This window comes from Microtus pennsylvanicus, chromosome 9 (assembly GCF_037038515.1).
Source record: "Microtus pennsylvanicus isolate mMicPen1 chromosome 9, mMicPen1.hap1, whole genome shotgun sequence".
Lineage (NCBI taxonomy): Eukaryota > Metazoa > Chordata > Mammalia > Rodentia > Cricetidae > Microtus > Microtus pennsylvanicus.
The window spans coordinates 43,337,682-43,358,389 of NC_134587.1; the positions used below are offsets into that span (position 1 = coordinate 43,337,682).

General features: G+C 46.3%; 1 protein-coding gene across 1 annotated transcript in view; it reads left to right on the forward strand.

Moving 5' to 3' along the window:
• Positions 1 to 20,708, forward strand: part of Ddx31 (DEAD-box helicase 31) — a 70,638-nt gene that overhangs the window by 47,355 nt on the left and 2,575 nt on the right. The window contains exons 18-19 of the mRNA XM_075985602.1: positions 1,420 to 1,531; positions 7,912 to 8,077. Of these exons, the coding sequence (XP_075841717.1) occupies positions 1,420 to 1,531; positions 7,912 to 8,077 (278 nt within the window). The remainder of the gene's footprint in view (positions 1 to 1,419; positions 1,532 to 7,911; positions 8,078 to 20,708) is intronic.

A 20,708-nucleotide genomic window follows, 5' to 3' on the forward strand; every position in this document is an offset into this window, starting at 1 on the left:
TTTCAATATCGCTTTGACAACCATTCTGCCCTTCTCATTAATTTTAAACAGTTAAAACACAGGAAAAAGAGGAAAAAGTTTTCATTATTAAAGTGCTTTACTTTTTAATAACAGAGGATTCTGTCCGCCAGGGGAAAGGGCATCCTCACTAATTTCACATTCATATTAAAAAAAAAATGCAGGCAAGGTGACAGTTGTGCTGCTGAGGTGGCTTAATGAAAGGAGGGCAGTGGAAAAGTTTGCATCTCACATCAGTTAAGAGGTGAGAAATCCTTGCTAATGACAACAGCAAATGTCCACTTTGGTAACACGACTCCTCAGTGGCGGTTCTCCTGACATCGTAGTGGATAAAACCCTTAGGGGCACTGTGTACTGTGAAATCAGCTAGACTGTCATCAGCCAAACAGGTAGCAGGATGATGTGACTAAACCAAAACCATTTTCGTGTTGTTAAATCTCTATTAATGCAGGGAAGAGTGTCTGCCCAAAAAGAGGCTTTCTCTCCTCTCCCTTTTGTTCTTCCTCTTCCAGCCTTAAAAATAAAGGGGGGGAGACACGGCCAGACACAGGTGCTCACACCTGTCCTCTAAGGGCAGAGAGGAGGCCTGGAGTCTACACAGGAGGAGGAGTCTGGGGCACTCGGGTGACTGCCTCTTTTGGCTACAGTCTCCTTGTCCCTTGTTGGTTGTGAGATAAAGGAAATAAAAATTGCAGCTTTCTAGAAGAAATTTCTAAAAGACATCTTTTCTTTGGGACTTTTAAAAGACGAAAATTGTCTTATGTATTTTTAATAGTTTTCAGTGGCTACAGGGGTATTCCTGGCTGCAGGCAGCCTTTGAATGTGGCTTATTGAAAAGCTGCCTTCTTAATAGACCCTCAGAACTCAGCTTAGTGATTACAGGCTTCTGGAGCAAACCTAAAACACTGGCAAGCAACCTCCAGGAAGGGGGAAGCAAACTCAAGACTTGAGGATATAAAGCCTTTTAAGGCTGAATTTAGGCAGATCACTGGATTGGTCTTAAGGAAAAAAAAATGCTTTTTTCCACTGAGAGGGGGGATAAGGGAGAAAAGTTATTTAAAAACAGCACATGTTCACTGTTTAAAATGGCAGAATTAGGCTTGGAAAACTCCAGAGTGCTTCCAAAGGTCTTTCACTCTGAACATGAGTGATAAGACGTCGTGAAGGAAAGTAGGCAAACAAATAAATAGACCTGGTCTGCTCCTTCTTAATGCCGTGTTCGCCTTTGCTTGACTTTAACATCTTTATAGCTCCCTTCTTTCCCTAGTAATATTGAAAGGATTACCCTCGTTGGCCCCTGGGTGGTTACCCTGTGATTTTACTGTTATTAAATCTATTATAAACTGCTTCATTATTCCTGACTTCAACTCTGCCTCCTTTAATCCTTCCGTCACCTCCCAGAAATCCCATGCCAGTGGCCCCCAGGAAATCCGAGAACGAGCCACAGTACTGCAGACAATATTTGAAGATTTCGTGCACTCCAGTGAGGGGATGGTCTCCTGGGCAAAGAAAGGTCGGTGGAATTCTCAGGAGATTTGGGGAGGGTAGCCCCACAAGGTGCTGGCCTCACTCTCACCACACGCTTCCATGGTTGAGAGGACATTCAGGGACCTCTGTGTACCAATCAAAGCCTTCATTCTGCAGTAATTCTGCAGGGTTTGGAATCAGGCTCAGAAGGCTTTAAAGTGATATTAAATGCTAATTTCATACATCTCCATCTTTTGCACAAATGAGGCTTTATCTTGGCTTATCTCCGGACTAGAGCTTCTGACCCAACAGCTTGGATCTTAGGGATCTGTTTTCCTCTGTCTTTGAACACCAGACAGCAGAGATGACGTGTCGGCAGAAGTAGTTGTCAGAATGGAAATTGGAGGTGAATGTAAGGGCTGGAAGCCTTAGACCTAAGGAGTTCCTGTCTGAAGGCCCAAATGAAAGTGAGAATGGTTGTGAGGACAGGCCATAAACCATGAACCTGGGCGAGTCATAGAAGTGATGCTGAAGCAGTTCTCAGACCCTTTGTGGTGTCAATTAGCCCTTGGGGCCCCGGTGGTAAGGATGGAATTGACAGCTCCTCTTGAGCAGTGGGAGTGGTTACAGTCGCTGACTCTTTTCCCTAGTGGAATGTTCCTGCTGCTGACTAATTTATTCTAATAAGACCCAAATTGGAGCCAGGCAGTGGTGGTGCAAGCCTTTAATCCCATCACTGGGAAGCAGATACAGGCAGGTTTCTTGAGTTCAAGGCCAGCCTGGTCTACAGAGCAAGTTACAGGGCAGCTAGGGCTACACAGAGAAACCCTGTCCCCAAAACCAAACAAACTGAAGAACCCAAGTTGGAGGAGTACACAGTTCTTTTGGGGGGTTCCTTGAGATATTTGAGGAAAATGAAGTTTGTTTTCTTTTTAAACAGGAAGTCATTCTGTAGTGTAGGCTGGCCTCAAACTCAACACTGTCTGCCTACTGAGTGCTTGGATTGAAGGTGTTACCAAGCTTGACTATCGTTCTTTTAAAAATAGTTTTTATTTAGTTTTGAGACAGATGGGTCTTAAACTTGGGCAAGCATGTACCACCGCTCCCAGCCAGAAGTATCTTTTTAAAAGTAATTTATTTGGCAGTGTTCCTAGAGTTTGGTGCTGTTCCAGATACTTCAGTGCATGAGGAGGCTGGTAAAAAGCATCCTCTGCTTTGTAAGCTGGTGTATTAAAGGTATGGCAGCAGCTGTGGGATAAGGAGTGTCGTAGCTAGTGTTTTAGATAGTGGTACAGACTACAGAAAGGGACAACAGGTAAGGGGGAGGCAGGTGTGTGTGGTTGAGGCTAGAGTAAGCCCCACTTAGAAGGTGATACTTAAAGCCAAATGGGATAAGTATATTCTGAAGGAAGGCACAAGAATGGGTTAGCAGGGCTGGAGAGATGGCTCAGAGGTTAAGAGCATTGCCTGCTCTTCCAAAGGTCCTGAGTTCAATTCCCAGCAACCACATGGTGGCTCACAACCATCTGTAATGGGGTCTGGTGCCCTCTTCTGGCCTGCAGACATACACACAGACAGAATATTGTATACATAATAAATAAATAAATATTTGGAGAAAAAAAAAAGAATGGGTTAGCTAGGGCAGACTCCTGTAGGTCTTGAAGGCTGCTCTGAGGTCTGTAGGGTTACCCTGAGAACTTTGAACTAAGGTGTGGCTCAATGCGCCAAAGGGGTTTGGTTGATTAGTTAATTTTTTATGTTGTGTTTGTTTTTTTTGTTTGTTTGGTTTTGGTTTTTTTGAGACAAGGTTTCTCTTGTAGCCCTGGCTATCCTGTAACTCACTTTGTAGACCAGGCTGGCCTCTGTCTCTGCCTACTGTGTGCTGGGATTAAAGGCGTGCACTACCATGCCCAGCTTGGCCCTAGGTTTTAAAACACCACCTGGCTGCCATGTGAGAATTGGCCCTAAGGTAAGATTGAAAGCTGGAGATTGGGCTCCAGGGAGTAGACATCAAGCAATAGATGAGAAAAACAGAGCAGCAGGACTGGAGATGCAATTCAGTGGTCGAACACTTGCCCAGACAGCACAAAGCCCCCTAGCTCCATCCCCAACACTGACAGCAGCAACAAAAAGATAAACAGACGTTTTCAGATAGCCGTCATTATCCCTCAGCCCAGGGTTTCGTTATCAAAACACTTCAAATAGAATATAATGAAATCTATTATTGCCAGCCATATACAATTGGTGTGTGTCCTTCTATTCATTTCTCAAATAATACTGTCTTTGGCATTTTCCAAAAGTGAATTTAACAATTCCCCGTAGTTCTCAAGAACCTTCCTGTAGATTTTGACCTTTGGAGGAAGGTGACTGGTACAGCTGAATTTGGGTTGGTAGTGACATCACAGTGGAAAGAAAGAGGCCTGTCCACAATGTCCACTTTGGCTGTGTCAGTGGTGTTCCCATACCTTGGCAAGATTGCCCTATGTAGGAGCCTGGATAGTCCCTTGAAAGTCAGCAACAAGCAGTTGTCAGAGGCTGTCTGTCATCAGCCATCTATTGAAGCTGTAGTAGCAGAGCTGCTTCCCATATTTGTGGTGTTTCCATACAAGAAGAAAATGTGTAGAGCACTCCTCTTGTTTGCCTATTGACTTTCACTCCAGATTTATAAGGGCTGGAACCAGCTGCCCTCACCCCTTAGATCTCAGTCACCTACCTGGGGAACCAAGACCTTCACTAATTTCTCCTGTTACTTAGGATTGTTACTGGGAGGTTTGGAGGAATGTATCTGCATCTGGCACTCTAAAGGAACTGAACCTATGACCTACAAAAAGTTATTGTACCCACCCCATAAATGGATACCACCTTTGCATTTCAGTTTACATATACAAATTTCTCAACCAGCTTGCTTCCTTTTGAGACACTTCAGAACCTGCCTCATGAATAGTTAACAATGCAGCTGGCCTTGCCTTTATGGCAGAAAACTAGGCAGAAAGTATGCTTTGTTGTCCTTTTGCATTTTTCAACCCCATCGTTATTAATAGTCAGTTTAATTGTCCCCAGTCTTTAGAACAGTCACTCCTTTTCCTCTCCTCTGTGTGTCGTTTAGCTAGGGACTTGGACTGCAGAAGTAATTGTAATATGTTCTCAGTCTAGATTCTCAAAGTTTTGGAGAGCAGAGTTTGCCTACACACATGCCCCTGTCCCCATAGTCTGTCATCTCCATCTGCTAGCCTCCCTGCAGAGATCATGTGTAACCCTTACACCTGTGCTTGGAAAGGACGCTTTTTCTTGTTTTTTTGTTTTTCGGGACAAGGTTTCTCTGTAGCTTTGGAGCATATCCTGGAACTAGTTCTTGTAGACCAGGCTGGCCTCGAACTCATAGAGATCCACCTGCCTCTGCTTCTTAAGTGCTGGGATTAAAGGCGTGCGCCACCACCACCTGGCGGAAAGGATACTTCTTTAGTGGTAATACATTTACCTCCTCACCTCAGTGGGAAGGCATTGGCTGGGCACAGCTGCCAAGTGCTTTGACTTTTAAGAGACCCATTTACAAGACATTTCTTTTCTCACGTCCTTTGGATAATGTGGCTGTTGGTATAGGTATGTATGTCTTTGTGCTGGACCAGATGATGTAGGGCAGGAGGAGTGGCTCCAGCCTACAGTATTGTTCCTCTGCCTTCTTATCCTAGGAGTCATCTGTATAACATTCCTATTCCTGATCCAGATGCCCATGAATAAAAAGGGACAGGGTGTCCAAGTGGATTATTTTAGACAAATTCACTCTAATTCATATACCTTAAGTAGCTCCCTGGAAATAAGAGCTGGCAACTAAAATGCTCAATTTTCATTGCCTGTAGCTCCGTCCGTCACTCTGAATAAACGTCTCCTTCCAGTTCTCCACTTTCTGCTGTGCTGGTCCCACACAGCAGAAATGTTCCTTTTGTGCATTATAGACACTGCCAGCATGAACCACATCCTGCCCCTGCTGTCTCAGAGTTAGCTAAACATGGAAGTCCATGCAAGTGTGCAAGGACAGCCAGCTGTCTTGGTCCCCAGTGACACTAGAACCTGGAAGACACAAAGGTTTAGTAAAAATATGCAGTGTGAAATGCTGCCTGGGTCGATGTCTGGGCATAAACATTTCCTTCCATTGCTCAGCAACTTGTTATCCCTATAAAGCTTCCAGCTGGGCACCTACATCTCTTAGGACAGATATCGATCTACTTTCTTGCTTCCTGGAAGTGTGTGTTATGGAGCAGGAGGGTAGTGAACCAGGTAGATATCCAGGGCTCAGCTGCTTATGTGAAGAGTGGCATCCAGGAAGTGAGATATGGGCTGACTTTGGGGTGACCCAGACTCTTGGATTGGATTGGCTCATTGGGGTGTTTTAGACCAGAGGTAAGTGCTGGAATTGGGAGAAGAAAGGGAAATAGAGGAGTTGGGTTTTAGTGGTCACTGCGGTGTCAGCAAGTTTCTCTCTGAGAATGTACCTGGGTGGGACCTGTACTGGAACCCTCTAGACAGTGCAGACCATTTGAAGTGTTAAAGATGCTCTTTGAAAGAGCTGGTCCCTGGTTATTGGAAGGGGAGTGAACACAGATTTAAGAGAGAGGTACAGAGGAGTTGCCGTGCTTATTATTTCTCATCGATTGGGAAAAGGAGTTCACTTTGCTCAGTAAATAGAGCTTTGATGGATTCCCAGGATCCTTCCAGGAGATGATCTGCTAAAATGACACTTTTTATTACTGTTCATAAACGACAATCTCCAGGTGCTGCTGGGATATTACACTTAAGCTGTGGGCAAACTTGCCAGTCCAGTGGCTCAACCACCCAGGTGAGGGAGGCTGGGTCTTGATGCCTCTTTCATCAGCAGTACAGGGCTAGTTCCAGCCCTCCTGGTAGAGGAGCCAGGTGTGAAAGTCAAAAAGCAGCAGTGGGCAGAATACATTGCATATTGTTCCTCTGCTGGGGCGGGGGGGGGGGGGGGGGGACAAGGCGTTCACTTTCTCTTGTTGTGGGATATTCAGGGAGTCAGATATAGGAAAGTCTGTCTACAGGGGGATGTCTGGGTAAGGCACAGGGGCCCAGCCAAAACACCAGCACCCAGGAATGGAGGCCAGATCTCCTCTAGCTCAGATGGCATCCAGAACCCATTCCTCCTGTGAAGTGGGGCTGCAGCTTTGCATCTGGGCTCTCTAAACGTTTAGCAGGTACCCCAGTCAACTGTTACCTGCACTATTTTAGTTTTTATAATTTCCTTTCTCCTTGGCATACATGTATGCATTAACTATTCAAAAAAATTAGCTGATTTTATTCCTAATATAATTATCTAAAAATTTTTGTAAGAAAATGTTGAGCATTTAGTTTCTTCATTTATTCTACTATATGTAACAAACAGGTATCAAGTACATACTATATGCCAGGCACTGTGGTCGGCCTTGAGACTGTGTATAACAAAAGAAAAAACAAGTCCTACCCAGTTGAATTGTTGCAAACTCTTTAGTAAAGACAGATTTTATACAATTTATTTGAGTGATAATTTTGGCTACAATTGTTCAGGGATTTTTTTTAACTTTTATTGTTTTAATTATGTGTATTTGTGTGCATCTGTGTGGTATGCATAGGTAAATTCAGTTGCCTAGGGAGGAACAAATGAAAGTGAGAATGGTTGTGAGGACAGGCCATAAACCATGAACCTGGGCGAGTCATAGAAGTGATGCTGAAGCAGTTCTCAGACCCTTTGTGGTGTCAATTAGCCCTTGGGGCCCCGGTGGTAAGGATGGAATTGACAGCTCCTCTTGAGCAGTGGGAGTGGTTACAGTCGCTGACTCTTTTCCCTAGTGGAATGTTCCTGCTGCTGACTAATTTATTCTAATAAGACCCAAATTGGAGCCAGGCAGTGGTGGTGCAAGCCTTTAATCCCATCACTGGGAAGCAGATACAGGCAGGTTTCTTGAGTTCAAGGCCAGCCTGGTCTACAGAGCAAGTTACAGGGCAGCTAGGGCTACACAGAGAAACCCTGTCCCCAAACCAAACTGAAGAACCCAAGTTGCAGCCTACCCTAGGGAGCTGAACCCACCCTTCATGTCAGATCCCTACATCTTAGGCATGTGGCTAAGAGCTTTGGGCTAAGAAATGCTCCTAGGAACCTAGATCCCTTCAGAGCTGGAGTTACAGGCTATTAGGTGCTGTCCAATGTGGGTGCTGTAAACCAAACTCAGGTCCTCTGCAGGGATTGTACGTCCCCCTTAACCAGTGAGCATCTCCCCAGCCCTTTAGAGACTTTACGAACATATACAAGTGTGGCTTCAGGTTGACTGTTGTAATTTCCTGGTTCCTTTCTCTTTCTTGGCAAGGTAAAGTTGGTAGCTTTGAGACTTCAGAACCCCTTCCCTCTCCTTACTTTCTCCTCCCTTTTTATTTTAGCTCTGCAGTCTTTCATCCGAGCCTATGCGACCTACCCCAGAGAGCTGAAGCCCATCTTCCATGTTAGATCCCTGCACCTTGGGCATGTGGCTAAGAGCTTCGGGCTAAGAGATGCTCCTAGAAACCTCAATGTCTCCATTGTGAAGAAGAAAGCAAGCTTGAAAAGGTGAGATGGGAGCTAGATGTGCAGAGCTCTGTTTACATTAGCAGGCGAGGTCATCTGGAAGACTGGTGGCCAGCTCTTCTGTCGTGAGTGAGTAAGTGAGTGTGTGTGTGTGTGTGTGTGTGTGTGTGTGTGTGTGTGTGTGTGAGAGAGAGAGAGAGAGAGAGAGAGAGAGAGAGAGAGAGAGAGAGAGAGATTGATTACCACTAGTGTCTGCTTGTCTCAAAATACAGAAGCACTTGGAGCAAGGGGAAATATCATCCCTAATTCTGCAAAAAAAAATTCAGTTGGACACAAGTGTAGTGGGGGTTACTAAGCAGAAAGATGGGTCTGTTGAGTTGTCTTCATGTCCCAGTAGAGTAACTTGGAAGGCTTCTGGTGTGTTCCATATCATTAACTCTCGTAGCAGTCTCTGTCCTTGTGAGCAATGGAGTGGGTTGGGACTGGGGACTTAGAAGAGCCGCCTGTGCCCTACCTGTACTGTTGCTGAATCTTAACAGATGCAAAAACCAGATGCTTACTTTTCTCCCAAAGGCAACACATATCTGGGTGCAAGATTTCTTTGTCTAAAGGATCCTTGTAAAAGAAATGCCAGGATGACAGAACTAACCTTTGAGGTCAGTTGTCCTTTTGTCTCTGGAGTCAGGGACTACGCTTGTCCCTGAGTCTAACCTTTACAGTGCTGAGCTGCATTAATGATTGCTCTCAGAGTGTCTGTATTGTATCCTTTCTCTTCTTAAGGAATGGTGTTCTTTCAGCAGCAGGCCTAGCCTCACACCATAGCCAGAGCACTGGAGACCCCCGAGAGTGCTCTGTAAGGGGCCTTGAGATAGGGGCACATCTCAGGGTTGGGTGACCTGTATAGGAAAAAGACTGAAGAAGTAAGTGCTGGAGGACAGAAACTTTTCCTCCTTTGCCCAGGTTTTGGTGTAGTTTTAGTTTTAGTTGCAAATGCTACCATGTTCCCTCTCTCACTTGAGGTTAGGCAGCCTCATGCTTTGCTGCTCTTGCCACGCTGTCTGTCCTGCTCCTTTCACCAGGAAGCACTCATTGCCTCACTAGCTTGGTCAGCACCTGACTTCAGAGGGAAGAGGGGCTGCCCAGTGTAGGATAGTGGTCTTAGAGTTGAGGGACTCAGACTTCACTTCCAGCCCCAGTCTCATGGGGTCCTGGGAAGCAAATGACTTGGTGGCAGCAGTGACCTTACCTTGAGAAGCCACTAGGGAGAGAGCGACTGCCACCTCATGTCTCAGCTGACCCTAGCTAGCAGATGGGCACCAAGGCCACTATACCCCTGTGAGCAGCTGATTGAACAGGGCTTTATTCAGGGAAGAATGGGCTGATTAGCTGCTAAAGAGCATGTAAGATGGTATGGGGCTGCCTTTGATGTCTGCCTGGCATAGCAGGGAGCCAGGCAGTGAGTGACAGCAGTGTGTCATAGGATTACTCCGAGGGGCCATGCCGCTCTCTGTTCTTACCATGTCACCACTCTGTAGCAGCCCTTTTCTGCTGTTGTGCCCTTCTTTTGAAGGCTTTTCTCACCATGCACCCGCCCCTGACTTTCTAACACAGACGGGCACGAAGAGACAGTAGGTACCTTTCTGTATTGGGGAAGTGTTGTCAGTCCTGGAAGAGGAATGACTGTGCAGCTAATCTGCACATGAACCATATAATTGTGGCCAGGGTGAGTGGCAGAGAGAACCTGACAGATTGTCCACAAATCTCCGTCAGGACTCAAGCAAATGCCAGTTGCTGCTTTTTAAGGACTGGAAAGAAAAGTCCATTAAACCCCACAAGGTGCAAAGAATTGGGCCTGCTGTGGCCTTGATTATTGTTCTGAGCTGAAGTCTTCTCTGAAATCTGCCTGTCAAGAAAGAGAACGGGTTCCTTCTGTCACGTGCAGATGAGTGCAATGGTGGCACTAAGTCCTCAGTTGCTCTGCTTCCCAGTTTCTGGTGTTCACTGCCAGAAAGAATAATTACATGCTATGCACAAACTATGATGTCTGCTAGCAAAGTCCAGCCGGCTGTGATCCTACTATCATCCTCAAACAGGAAACTGGGCGCTGGTCAAGTATGAATCAAGGGCAAGGCAGGTCAGGAGACTAAGTTGCTGGGCATTCCCGTGCAATGGCAAAGGGATTTTGTCTTTCATGTACACGACCTCTTTCTCTTTACACATCCACTTTACAGAACAAGAAAATAAGTGCCGTCTCCAATGTGCTCTCAGTGTTCAGTCTCTCAGTTCTTCCCCGAGTTCTCAAAGGGAGCAGTAAACATCTCTCGACACATGGGAATACAGCCATAGTCACAAAACCTTTTCTGGCACCTACACACAAACCTGTCAGAACAGTCCCCACCCCAAACATCTACATGTACATGTACACAGGTGCTGTTGGTAAAATATTGAATGGCCCCTTAGCAATATTCATCACAAAAACAACAGTTCCCAGGAAGCAAAAGTGGTAACATAGTCCTCTAAAAGTGCCATCTTCTCTGGAGACATGGGACCAGGGCCTTTCTGCTGTGCAAGGACAGTTGGACTGTTGGCTAGGGTGTCTGTCTAGGCACACGTGAGTGAGGTAAGTCCAGGAACATGCTTTGTTAGGGCCACGATTCCTTCTCACTTGGTGGGAAGTGGTGCCAAAGTAACAGAGCTGGTGTCGCTGACGGTGTGGAAGTGTGAATGTGCAGTTCCTCAGTCACCCGCCGTGTGTGAACTATTCCATACACCCAGCACCACCTTCCCAAGACAGTTCGCCCAGCTCCTGCCGTCACCTCTAGTGTGCTCACCAGCGACAGCTCTGTCCCTGCTCTGTCCCAACTCATCTCCTTTAAGATTAATGGAGGAATGGCAGTCTCAGCTTTTAGCTGTTCTTAAATGATTTTATTTTATCTGTATCATTTTTCTCAATTTATCCTAGTAGTATTACCTAGTAGTTCCCATTTTATCAAACAAGGTAAGCATTCTAAAACCTTTTTAGCCTTTGCTAGATGTGACTGTGCTTAGTCAGGGAGAAGAGCTTATTGATGGCTGGCCCTAGCAGGCCAGCCCAGCGCAGACAAACAGTTCCTTAACCTCCATACTTCTAAAGTCCTGTAAGTCATGTCTCAACATAGGTAAACATCCTTATGGAGATCACACATGGTAGGCATTCCTTGTAGAGAGACATGCCCCTACCTGAGTCAACACAAATGCTGATTCGCTGGAGCTCACGCTGGAGACCTCGGAAGCTCTGGCGTGGGGTACTGTTCATGTTAACAGCCCTCACTGTGTGCTGTGTCATTGTAAACAGCCAGTAAGTGCCCACCCTGTACCACTGTGCAAGCGTTGAGATGTTGGTTCTGATTGTTCCCCATTAGCTGTCTCCCTTGCCCTCCTGGTACTTCTTAAGTCTGTCAGTATCACATGCAGTTTGTTTGAGTCACTTGCATGCCTGTGTGCCTTTGGGCAAGCAATGGCCTCTTTCCTCAGTTCATTTGCCTCTTGAAGGCAAGCACTTGAGTTTCATGGTATCATGGTGGAGACAAACCAGATGCTGAGTATTAAACATTGCTTCAATATCTGTGTAAAAAAGCATTTAGCCATTATTGCGATGGCCCTGTGACTATCTAGCCCTGCTGCTGGCCTCCAGTATCAGAGTATTCCTGGGGCTGAGGACCAGAGTATGTATGGAAGTAGCTGCAACCTTCTAGCACTCTGGAACAACCTTGAAAGCAGAATCAGGTCCCCTGAAGATGAGCAGTAAGAAGCTGCAGCTGCATCACCCTGGGAAGCAATATCCTCATCATTAGGAGCAGCTTGCTGCCAAATTTTACGTGGCATTTACAACCTTCCTAATATCACTTAATTAGCTGAAGGAAAACCTGGAGTCCTGCCCATTGTGAAATTTTTCTCAATTTCTTTGAGCCAGTTATTCTGCAAAAAACAGATTGGCCAAATGTGAGATGAGAGGCTGGGCATAGCCACACTTGGAAGCACAAGGCTTTCTCCATGTGTGTCTACTGCTCCTGAGTTGGTGTTCTCCTGGTCCATCCTGCAGCACACAACCTTGGTTCCCTGGGCCTCCTTGACTCCATCTCTTCCCTTGACTTCCAAAACCCTGTGATCGTGAAGCTCAGCTCTTGGCTGCTGACTTCTGAGCTCCTGGGTGGTCTCTTACAATGACCCCTGTACCACTGCTGTGCAGGCAGCTCACTCAATCAATACACTTTAACCAACCCAGCCCTGGCTTAAAGCCTTTGGTGACATCCTGTTGCTTAGCACCTTCTTCCCTAGTGGGCCTTGTTGGCCTCTCAGCCTCAATTGACATCCTGTTGTCACCCTCAAGACCTGGTCTTGGGCTGGGCTATCTCCCTCTCCTCTCAGACCAGCCGGAGCAGACAAATATCCTCACCTGTCCTGACACAATGATGCAGTCGTATCTATGTGTGGGATGTGTGTGGCTAATGTCTCCTGAAAGTGCCTCGGCAGAAACCCCATCAGGTCCATGTTCCTGTATGCCCAGCACACTCATGGAACATGATAGGTACTAAGGAAATACTTTGAACTTAATGAGTTGAATCATTTTGGACTTCTGAGGGAAAAGAAATTGTTCTATGAAGGGAGGTGAGCTCAGTTATTAGTGAACTGTGAAGATGATCAATCCTACCTGGAGGAGCCATTTTCCTAGCTCTGTGTGTCAAGTAGCAGCCTCTGTTTGGAGAGGAGTGGTGCTGGACTACCTCTGCACTGCAGAGTCTCCAGGAAGATCAGCCTGGACCAGCTTCCCTTTGTCTCCCTGGCTTCCCAAGTGAGGATGTGCAAGAGAGCAGGATGCCATCGCTGTCTTCTTTCCACTCATCCAAGGCCAGAACGCTGTCTCACTTGAAGACCAGAGGAAATAAGACCACCAGCAAGAGCTGTGGAGACAGAAGGACGTGGATGGGAAAACAATTTACTCCTAAAGCTGGCTGAGGAGCACTGTGAAAAATCAGGTGCCCAGGTCCTTCCCCAGAGACCACAGTTCAGTCATAGAGGTGACTGCAGACCTGATTTGGGGACTAGGAAGGGTGTCCTTAACAGTATGAGAGGCAGGCGCCTCTAGTGTCTTTGCCACAAAAGTAGGAGCAGAAGAGCTATGCAAAGAGCCTTTGGCTAAGCAGTAAACTTGGAGGTGCAAGCTGGGTGCTCTAGAGCCCTTGTCCTGAGGTCATCAAGAAGACGGCTGACGGGCTGGAAAGATGGCTCAGCAGTTAAGAGTATGGCTGTTCTCTTAGGGATCCTGAGTTCAGTTCCCAGCAACCACATGGTGACTCCCAGCCACCTATAATGGGATCCGCTGCCCTCTTCTGTAATGCAGGCATATATGCAGATAGAGCACTCATATGTAAAAATAAATAAAACATCTTTTAGAAAAAAAGAAAGAGCACTGACTGCTCTTCCAGAGGACCCAAGTTCAGTTCCCAGTACAGTGCCCACATGGCTGCTCACAACTATCTGTAACTCCAGTTCCAGGTGACCTGAAACCCAAGGCAAAACACTAATGCACATTTAAAAAAAAAAAAAAGGCAACTGAATGAGTGACTGGGTTATTCTAGACACTAACTGCACAGGGCACTGAGCCTCCCTGTCAGAAGCTCACAGAATGTTCACGGGCCCATCCAAATGTACTGGCCATGGGGGCCTTCCTCTCTGTAGCCCTGGTACTGTATACCCTGCTTCCCTGGACTCTGGGGTAATGACAGCTCTGCATACACAACCTTTACATCTGCCCTTTTGTTTCTACCACTATTTTTTTTCTAACTATCATCGTGCAATTACCAGCTTTCTGCCTGCCTCCTCATGGAACAAACTGACCCTCATCCCCACCAAGCTAATGAGGCGATTAGAGGGAATTCACAGTGACCTTGAGCTTCCTCCACACCTGAGTCACCTGCAGACAGCAGGAGCAATAGGGTACGCTTTCTGTCACACAGTCAGGGCCGATAACAAAGAACAGGAGCCCAGTCAGCCTCTCCTGGGAGGATGTTGGAGATGGTGCTGTTTGCTGCTAGAGTCATCCAAGCACTGGAATTAGAAGCTGTACTGTTCCCACAGACTGGCCACACCAGACGAGGCAGCATGCTACGGGAGAGTAGTTCTCATTAAACTGCCTGCTCTAGCCTGCCTAGCTCCTGTCATCTGGAAAGTCAAGAAAGAATGTGGTAGCCCCCAGCTTTCTCTTGCCTCCCACAGTTTAGTTTTCCTCACCCTAAAAACCTTTCTGTGAGAGCTGATTTCTCCAAGCCCACCCTACTCCTGCTAAGCCACCTCTGCAGTAGGAAGGGGAGTGCTCCAGCCTTCCACCTCTGGTTTTGACCTGTATGAGATGATTCCAAGTCTTTTTCAAATGTCACCTTTATTCTGGCCCAGTCCAAAAAAGATTAACTTGTTGAATACCAAGAAGAGGGTTGCTGCTGGGTGCAGTAGAGCGCAGTTTTAATCCTAGTAGAGGCTAGAGGGTCTTTCGGAGTTCAGGGACAGCCAGGGCTAGGCAGAGATGCCCTCTTTCAAAAAACTGAAGGGAGGAGGGGCATTGAGATGCAGCCTTCCAGATCACCGGTATGCCACACTCAGCATGTGAATCGTTTGACAGCAGTGGGGTAGTATCTCTTGAGAACTCATGTTCTCTACCAAGCTAATTCTCTCTGTACATTATCCTATGGAGACCCCACCAGACACTGACTGTGGCAGAATCCTCAGTGACCAAATGAGAAACTAGAGCCCAGGCTAAGCTACTCCCCTCTGTATCCTTACATGTTCTGCTGGAGTGCCAATTGTTTCTTTCTTGTAACAAGTACGTTACCCTGAGCTGGGCGATGGTGGCGCACGCCTTTAATCCCAGCACTCGGGAGGCAGAGGCAGGCGGATCTCTGTGAGTTCGAGACCAGCCTGGTCTACAGAGCGAGTTCCAGGACAGGCTCCAAAGCCACAGAGAAACCCTGTCTCGAAAAACCAAAAAAAAAAAAAAAAAGTACGTTACCCTGTAGTGGGGACTATGCTTTTTTTCTCTGTGTGTGAGAGAGAAAGAGAAAGTGAGCTGTGGTATGTATGTGAAGGTCAGAAGGCATCTCCACTGTATATGGGTTCAGGACAGTGATCAGATTTAGGTCAGCAGGCTCGCACAGCAAGCACCTTTACCCAGAAAGCCATCTTTCTAGCCCAAGGGGATTTTTGTTTTATGTGAGGAGATCACTCTTTGTGTAACCAAAGAATGGACTTAGAGGAGGAGACAAGGCTATATATTGAAGAGCAGAGTTTCGTGCCCTCTAAGCATTGAACCCTAGGGTGGGCTTTACGGCTCTGCTTTACGACAGCAGGCTTGTAAAGAGATACTTGTGGGTAAGTTCTGGCTCTGATGTGGTGTCAGTTTCTCTGGGTGCAGAGGAAGGATGGTGCCATAGAAAAGGCCTTGTTCTGGAGTTTGCCCTTCCCGAGTAGCCTCGATACTAGCACTAGCACTTGGTGACAGCGTCTGTAAAGTGGGAAGGCAAAAGTTTGTCGCCTAGTGTGGCAGTATTGTGAATGCTTGGTCTCTAGTGTGGTGCAAAGTGGCCAGGAAAGGCTTTCTTCTCTTCCCCATCCCACTTCCTGATTCCACCCTGGCCTGGCCTTCCTCTCTTTGAACATTCTTCTGATTGATGGCTTGTACTTCAGTAAGTCCTGTGTCTCAGTGGCTTGCCACTTTCAGGGATGCTCACTCCATAGTGGCCCCAGCACATCGTTAGAGTTCCAGAAAATAAGCCAGGATTTCCCCTAATGGATCTCTGTGAGACTTCAATGCTGTGTATGTACCATTTGCATACAGAAACATGAGGTGTTGGTGTCACCAATCAGCCAGTCCCTGGTCCACATGAGGCCAGGTATCAGATAGTGACCCCTTATAATAGTCAACAATTATTCGTCTGGTTCATGATAGCCATTCACACATAAGCAGAGACTGCCTAGCACAAGTGCCCAGTGAGCACTTCTGGTGGTATAGTTCATGGTAAGTGTAGGAACTGACTCAATGTCCACTATTATGTGATCTTTTACACTTTTGGCTTTTGGGGGCCCACCACCCAGCTCTCAAGTAAATCATCCACAGAGGCTTATTCTCTGTGTATTATGAATGCCTGGCTTTAGCTTGGCTTGTTTCTTGCCAGCTTTTCTTAACGAATTATCCCAACTGCCTTTTACCTCTAGACTTTTATCTTTTTCTATTTCTGTATGCCTTTTTTTTTTTTTTACTTCTTTTTGCATGGCTTGCTGTACGTAGCTGGGCAACTCACCCCTGATATTTTCCTCCCAGTGTTCTTCTATTTATATTCTCTGCCTGCTAGCCCCTTTGTCCTTGCTCCTGCCTCACTATTGGTTGGTTGGCTCTTTATTAGGGCCATCAGGTGTTTTAGACAGACACAGTAACACAGCTTCACAGAGTTAAACAAATGAAACATAAACAAAAGTCACACACCTAAAATGATGTTCCCCAACAGCCAGGCACTGGCCCTCTGCCCCAAGTGATCTGCTGTCATCCTCTTTTCAAGCAGATAAGGCTGCTTGAAGCTGCATTGCTGTCAGCATGGTGGAGCTGGGATCCATCCTAGGCCTTCCAAGTCCAGGTCAGATGATTGCCCACGTAAGAGTTCCTTTCCCCGTTCAGAATCAGGGTTTCATAACTGTCCTACTTGAAGATCGCCTTCTGAACCCATCCATTTGGTCCAGTAAAGAATTGTGGAGGGCAGGTGGTGGTGGTGCACGCCTTTAATCCCAGCACTCAGGAGGCAGAGGCAGGTGGATCTCTGTGAGTCAAGACCAGCCTGGTCTACAGAGCTAGTTCCAGGACAGGCTCCAAAGCTACAGAGAAACCTTGTCTTGAAAAACAAACAAACAAACAATCTCCCCCCGCAAAAAAAAAGAATTGTGGGTATGCTATCATCTCTCTGTAAATGTGATAAGTAGACTCGGGGTATCACCCAGGTCACAGACAGAAGTGTTAACAGGAGAAGCCCAGAGAGCTGAGCCCTGGATTTGGGCCCAAGATTCTGCACTAAACTGCTTAATCTTGGTATTCCCAGAATCTCACCATAGCAATTTTATATATGCTTGTTTTCCATGTCTGTCTACTACTTCTCCATCTTAACAATAATCCATAATATTTTTACGAAGAATTGAAATAACACCAATACTCCCCCATGCTCCTGCTGCTTGTTCTTCATGCTCAGGCCCTTTCTGGATTGGGGCTGACTTCAGGGTGTCAGCTAGATGAGTGCCAGAGCTGGGATTCAATCACTGCCAGCAGGTTCTGCTCTGCTACCCACTCCTCTGCATGGCCACCTGGGCTCAGTAAGCTCAGAGCTCTTACTTCAGAGTCACCAAGTAGGACCTCTCTCCTTTCCCACACGGTGCATGAGTCCTAGGGTCAGCAGACATTTGCCAGTTTCCCCCAGTTGACACTCCTAACATTGTGCCTGCCCCTAACCAAGGACTCCAAGTTCTGTTCCATTCCTCAGTGACCTTATTTTTTGATGGATGTCAAATGTTCATTTGCCTTAGTTAGATTTCTGTTCCTGTGATAAACACTGTGACCAAAAGCTCACAGCTTGTAGTCCATCTCTAATGGCTGTCGGAACAGGAGCTCAAGACAGGAATCTAGGGTCAGGAAGTGAAGCAGAAACTACGAAGGGGTGCTGCTTGCTGACTTGCTTCTCATGGCTTGCTCAGCCTGCTTTCTCGTACCACCCAGGGCCACCTGCCTGGGTGACACCAACCACAGTGGGCTGGGCCTTCCCACATCAACTTGAGTGGCTATCTTGTCGGCCAACAAACATCTCTGCCCGAACAGTCCGAAGCTGGGCCCAGATATGTCACCTTTCCTTCCTATCAGGTTGGATGTTAGTTGGTGTGCTCCCCTTCAGGAGACAAGGGGGTCACCCCACACTGGCTGCTGCTTCACCAGCGTTTCATGCTGTACTAAGGAAAGTTGCTCCCTTCTCTTTCTGTCATCTGAAAGCCAGCGGAACCCTTGATGATATACTGCCACTTCCTCCTCAATTTAGCCATGCACAGTGGAGAAACTTGCAGTCAGCTTGAGGTCACCTGAGGTCGTCACTGCCTTCTCAATTGTATACTTACACTTAGAATCTTTCAGATTAGAAAGCTGTTGGAAAAAAGAATTGGTCTTTTGAACTATCTTAATTACAGTGCAGTAGAAGAAGGCTTGAGAAACTACCTAAGACCAGAAAGCAGTGAAGTTTTCATAAGTAGAAAATCAAATGGACTGGAGAGATGGCTCAGTGGTTAAGAGCACTGACTGTTCTTCCAGAGGACCCGGGTTCAATTCCCAGCCCCCACATGGCAGCTCACAACTGTCTGAAAATCTAGTTCCAGGGGATCTGACACCTTCACACCAATGCACATAAAATAAAGTTAAATAAACCATAAAAATATTTTAAAAAAAAAAAAAAGCGGGCTGGAGAGATGGCTCAGAGGTTAAGAGCATTACCTGCTCTTCCAAAGGTCCTGAGTTCAATTCCCAGCAACCACATGGTGGCTCACAACCATCTGTAATGGGGTCTGGTGCCCTCTTCTGGCCTGCAGTCATATACACAGACAGAATATTGTATACAAAATAAATAAATATTTATAAAAAAAGAAAGAAAGAAAATCAAATACTTTGAGGTTTGAACATAGGACAAATTACAGTTTGTTCCCTGTAACAAATGAAAAGATACCCATTTTAAAAACTAGGAAGTAGAAACAAGAAGTTACTCAAAAACTCAGTCCAAGATGAGCTTGGCTTTACTATTGAGTTTATGGGTGACTCTTGGGAAGAAATTGTTGCATTCACGCCTTCAGGCAACATAAAACCAAGGTGGAGTTCTTAAAAGACTCCATGGCCCTAAAGCTATTTAAAAAATAAACAATGATAAGAATAATAGCAACGAGGGGCTAGAGAGATGGCTCAGTGGTTAAGAGCACTGCCTACTGTTCCAAAGTTCCTGAGTTCAATTCCCAGCAACTCCATGGTGGCTCACAACCATCTGTAGTAAGATCTGGTGTCCTCTTCTGGCCTGCAGAACAGTGTATACATAATGAATAAATAAATCTTTTTAAAAAAAGAATAATAACAACAAAATAGTAATAGATTTAAAACATCTTATCTTGTCGTGAGCCAGGCATGGTGGTACACGTCTTTAATCCCAGCACTCACAAGGCAGAAGTAGGTGGGTCTCTATAAGTTCAAGGCCACTCTGGTCTATAGAGTGATTTTTAAAAAATATTTATTTATTATGTATACAGTGTTCTGTTTGCATGTATGCCTGCAGGCCAGAAGGCAACACCAGATCTCATTACAGATGGTTGTGAGCCACCATGTGGTTGCTGGGAATTGAACTCAGGACCTCTGGAAGAGCAGTCAGTGCTCTTAACCACTGAGCCATCTCTCCAGCCCTATAGAGTGATTTTCAGGACAACCAGAGCTCTTACACAAAGAAACCCTGTTTCTCAAAAAAAAAAAAAAAAAAGAATGAGTGAGTGAGTGAAAATAGTAAATCCTGTCCTGCAAAAGAATGCTGTAAGCAAAGCCCTGGGTTAAATTGCTTTTGTGTGGGAAACTAGGAACCGGCCTGTTGAGGTGCAGTCCTCCAGGGATCTTGGTGGCAGTGAGGTGATTACTAGTTAGGTTGACTGCCGTACTAGCAATAAGTGGCATCTGCCTGGCCTGCTGAGTAATCCAGCCTGGAGAATAGGGTCTTCAGCCTTCACTGTGAGGGAGTTCCCTGCAGTTAGATAAACTGATCTGTTGCTTGGTAACCACAAGATTTCTATAGTGGATGCTCAGGAAGCCCGAGTCAGAGGGTCCAGGTATTTGGAGGACTAGAAAGTTGGCAGGATTCTGGGAGAATGGCAGCTTGTCAGAAGGCATGAATGCCGGTTGCATGCGTGGGTTTAGAGGGGTCCACCTTTCCATCTGTACCGTACCATCTCTGCTATGGACCTAAGAAGAAAGGAGGAAATTGGGAGCTGGCTGTGAGAGAAGGGCATCTTGTTGGCATGGCTTTTGTAACAGCAGTGAGGCTACCTATGAGTAGCCTGGGTCAGAATGTGGAGGTCCCTGCTTGTTTGCTGCATGAGTGGGCTGCCGGGTTTGCAGGAAGTGCCTGGGGAGTGTGGCAAGGATATATGAAGGTGAACAGGGTAACCTCTGCTATCAAGCATACACTGCCACTGAGCCACCCCAACCCTGAGGCACACTTTCTAGAGTAGGTCTAGCAGTGGCCCCAGAGCTTACCCCTACTGCCCCACCCAGCTCTCTACCTGTGAACAGACCTGTGTTCTCACTACAAGGGGCCCCTGTGGGGTGTGTTGTCTATGGAGGTGTCTGCATTGGGCAGCTGAAGGCATGGGTATGATACTGTGAGCTGCTTCCCACAGGCTGCACTCGCTCTGTAGGTAGTTCCTATATCAGACACCAGATGAGACTCTGGTTACTGTTGTCTAGAATGACGGCAGGAGCAAGTACTTCTGCTAGAGAGAATATTTTGACTGAAATTTTTCATATCTTGAGACTCAAGTTGTTACATTTAAAATTATACGCATTGTGAGCACATACTTCAAACAAGAGGGAAGAAAA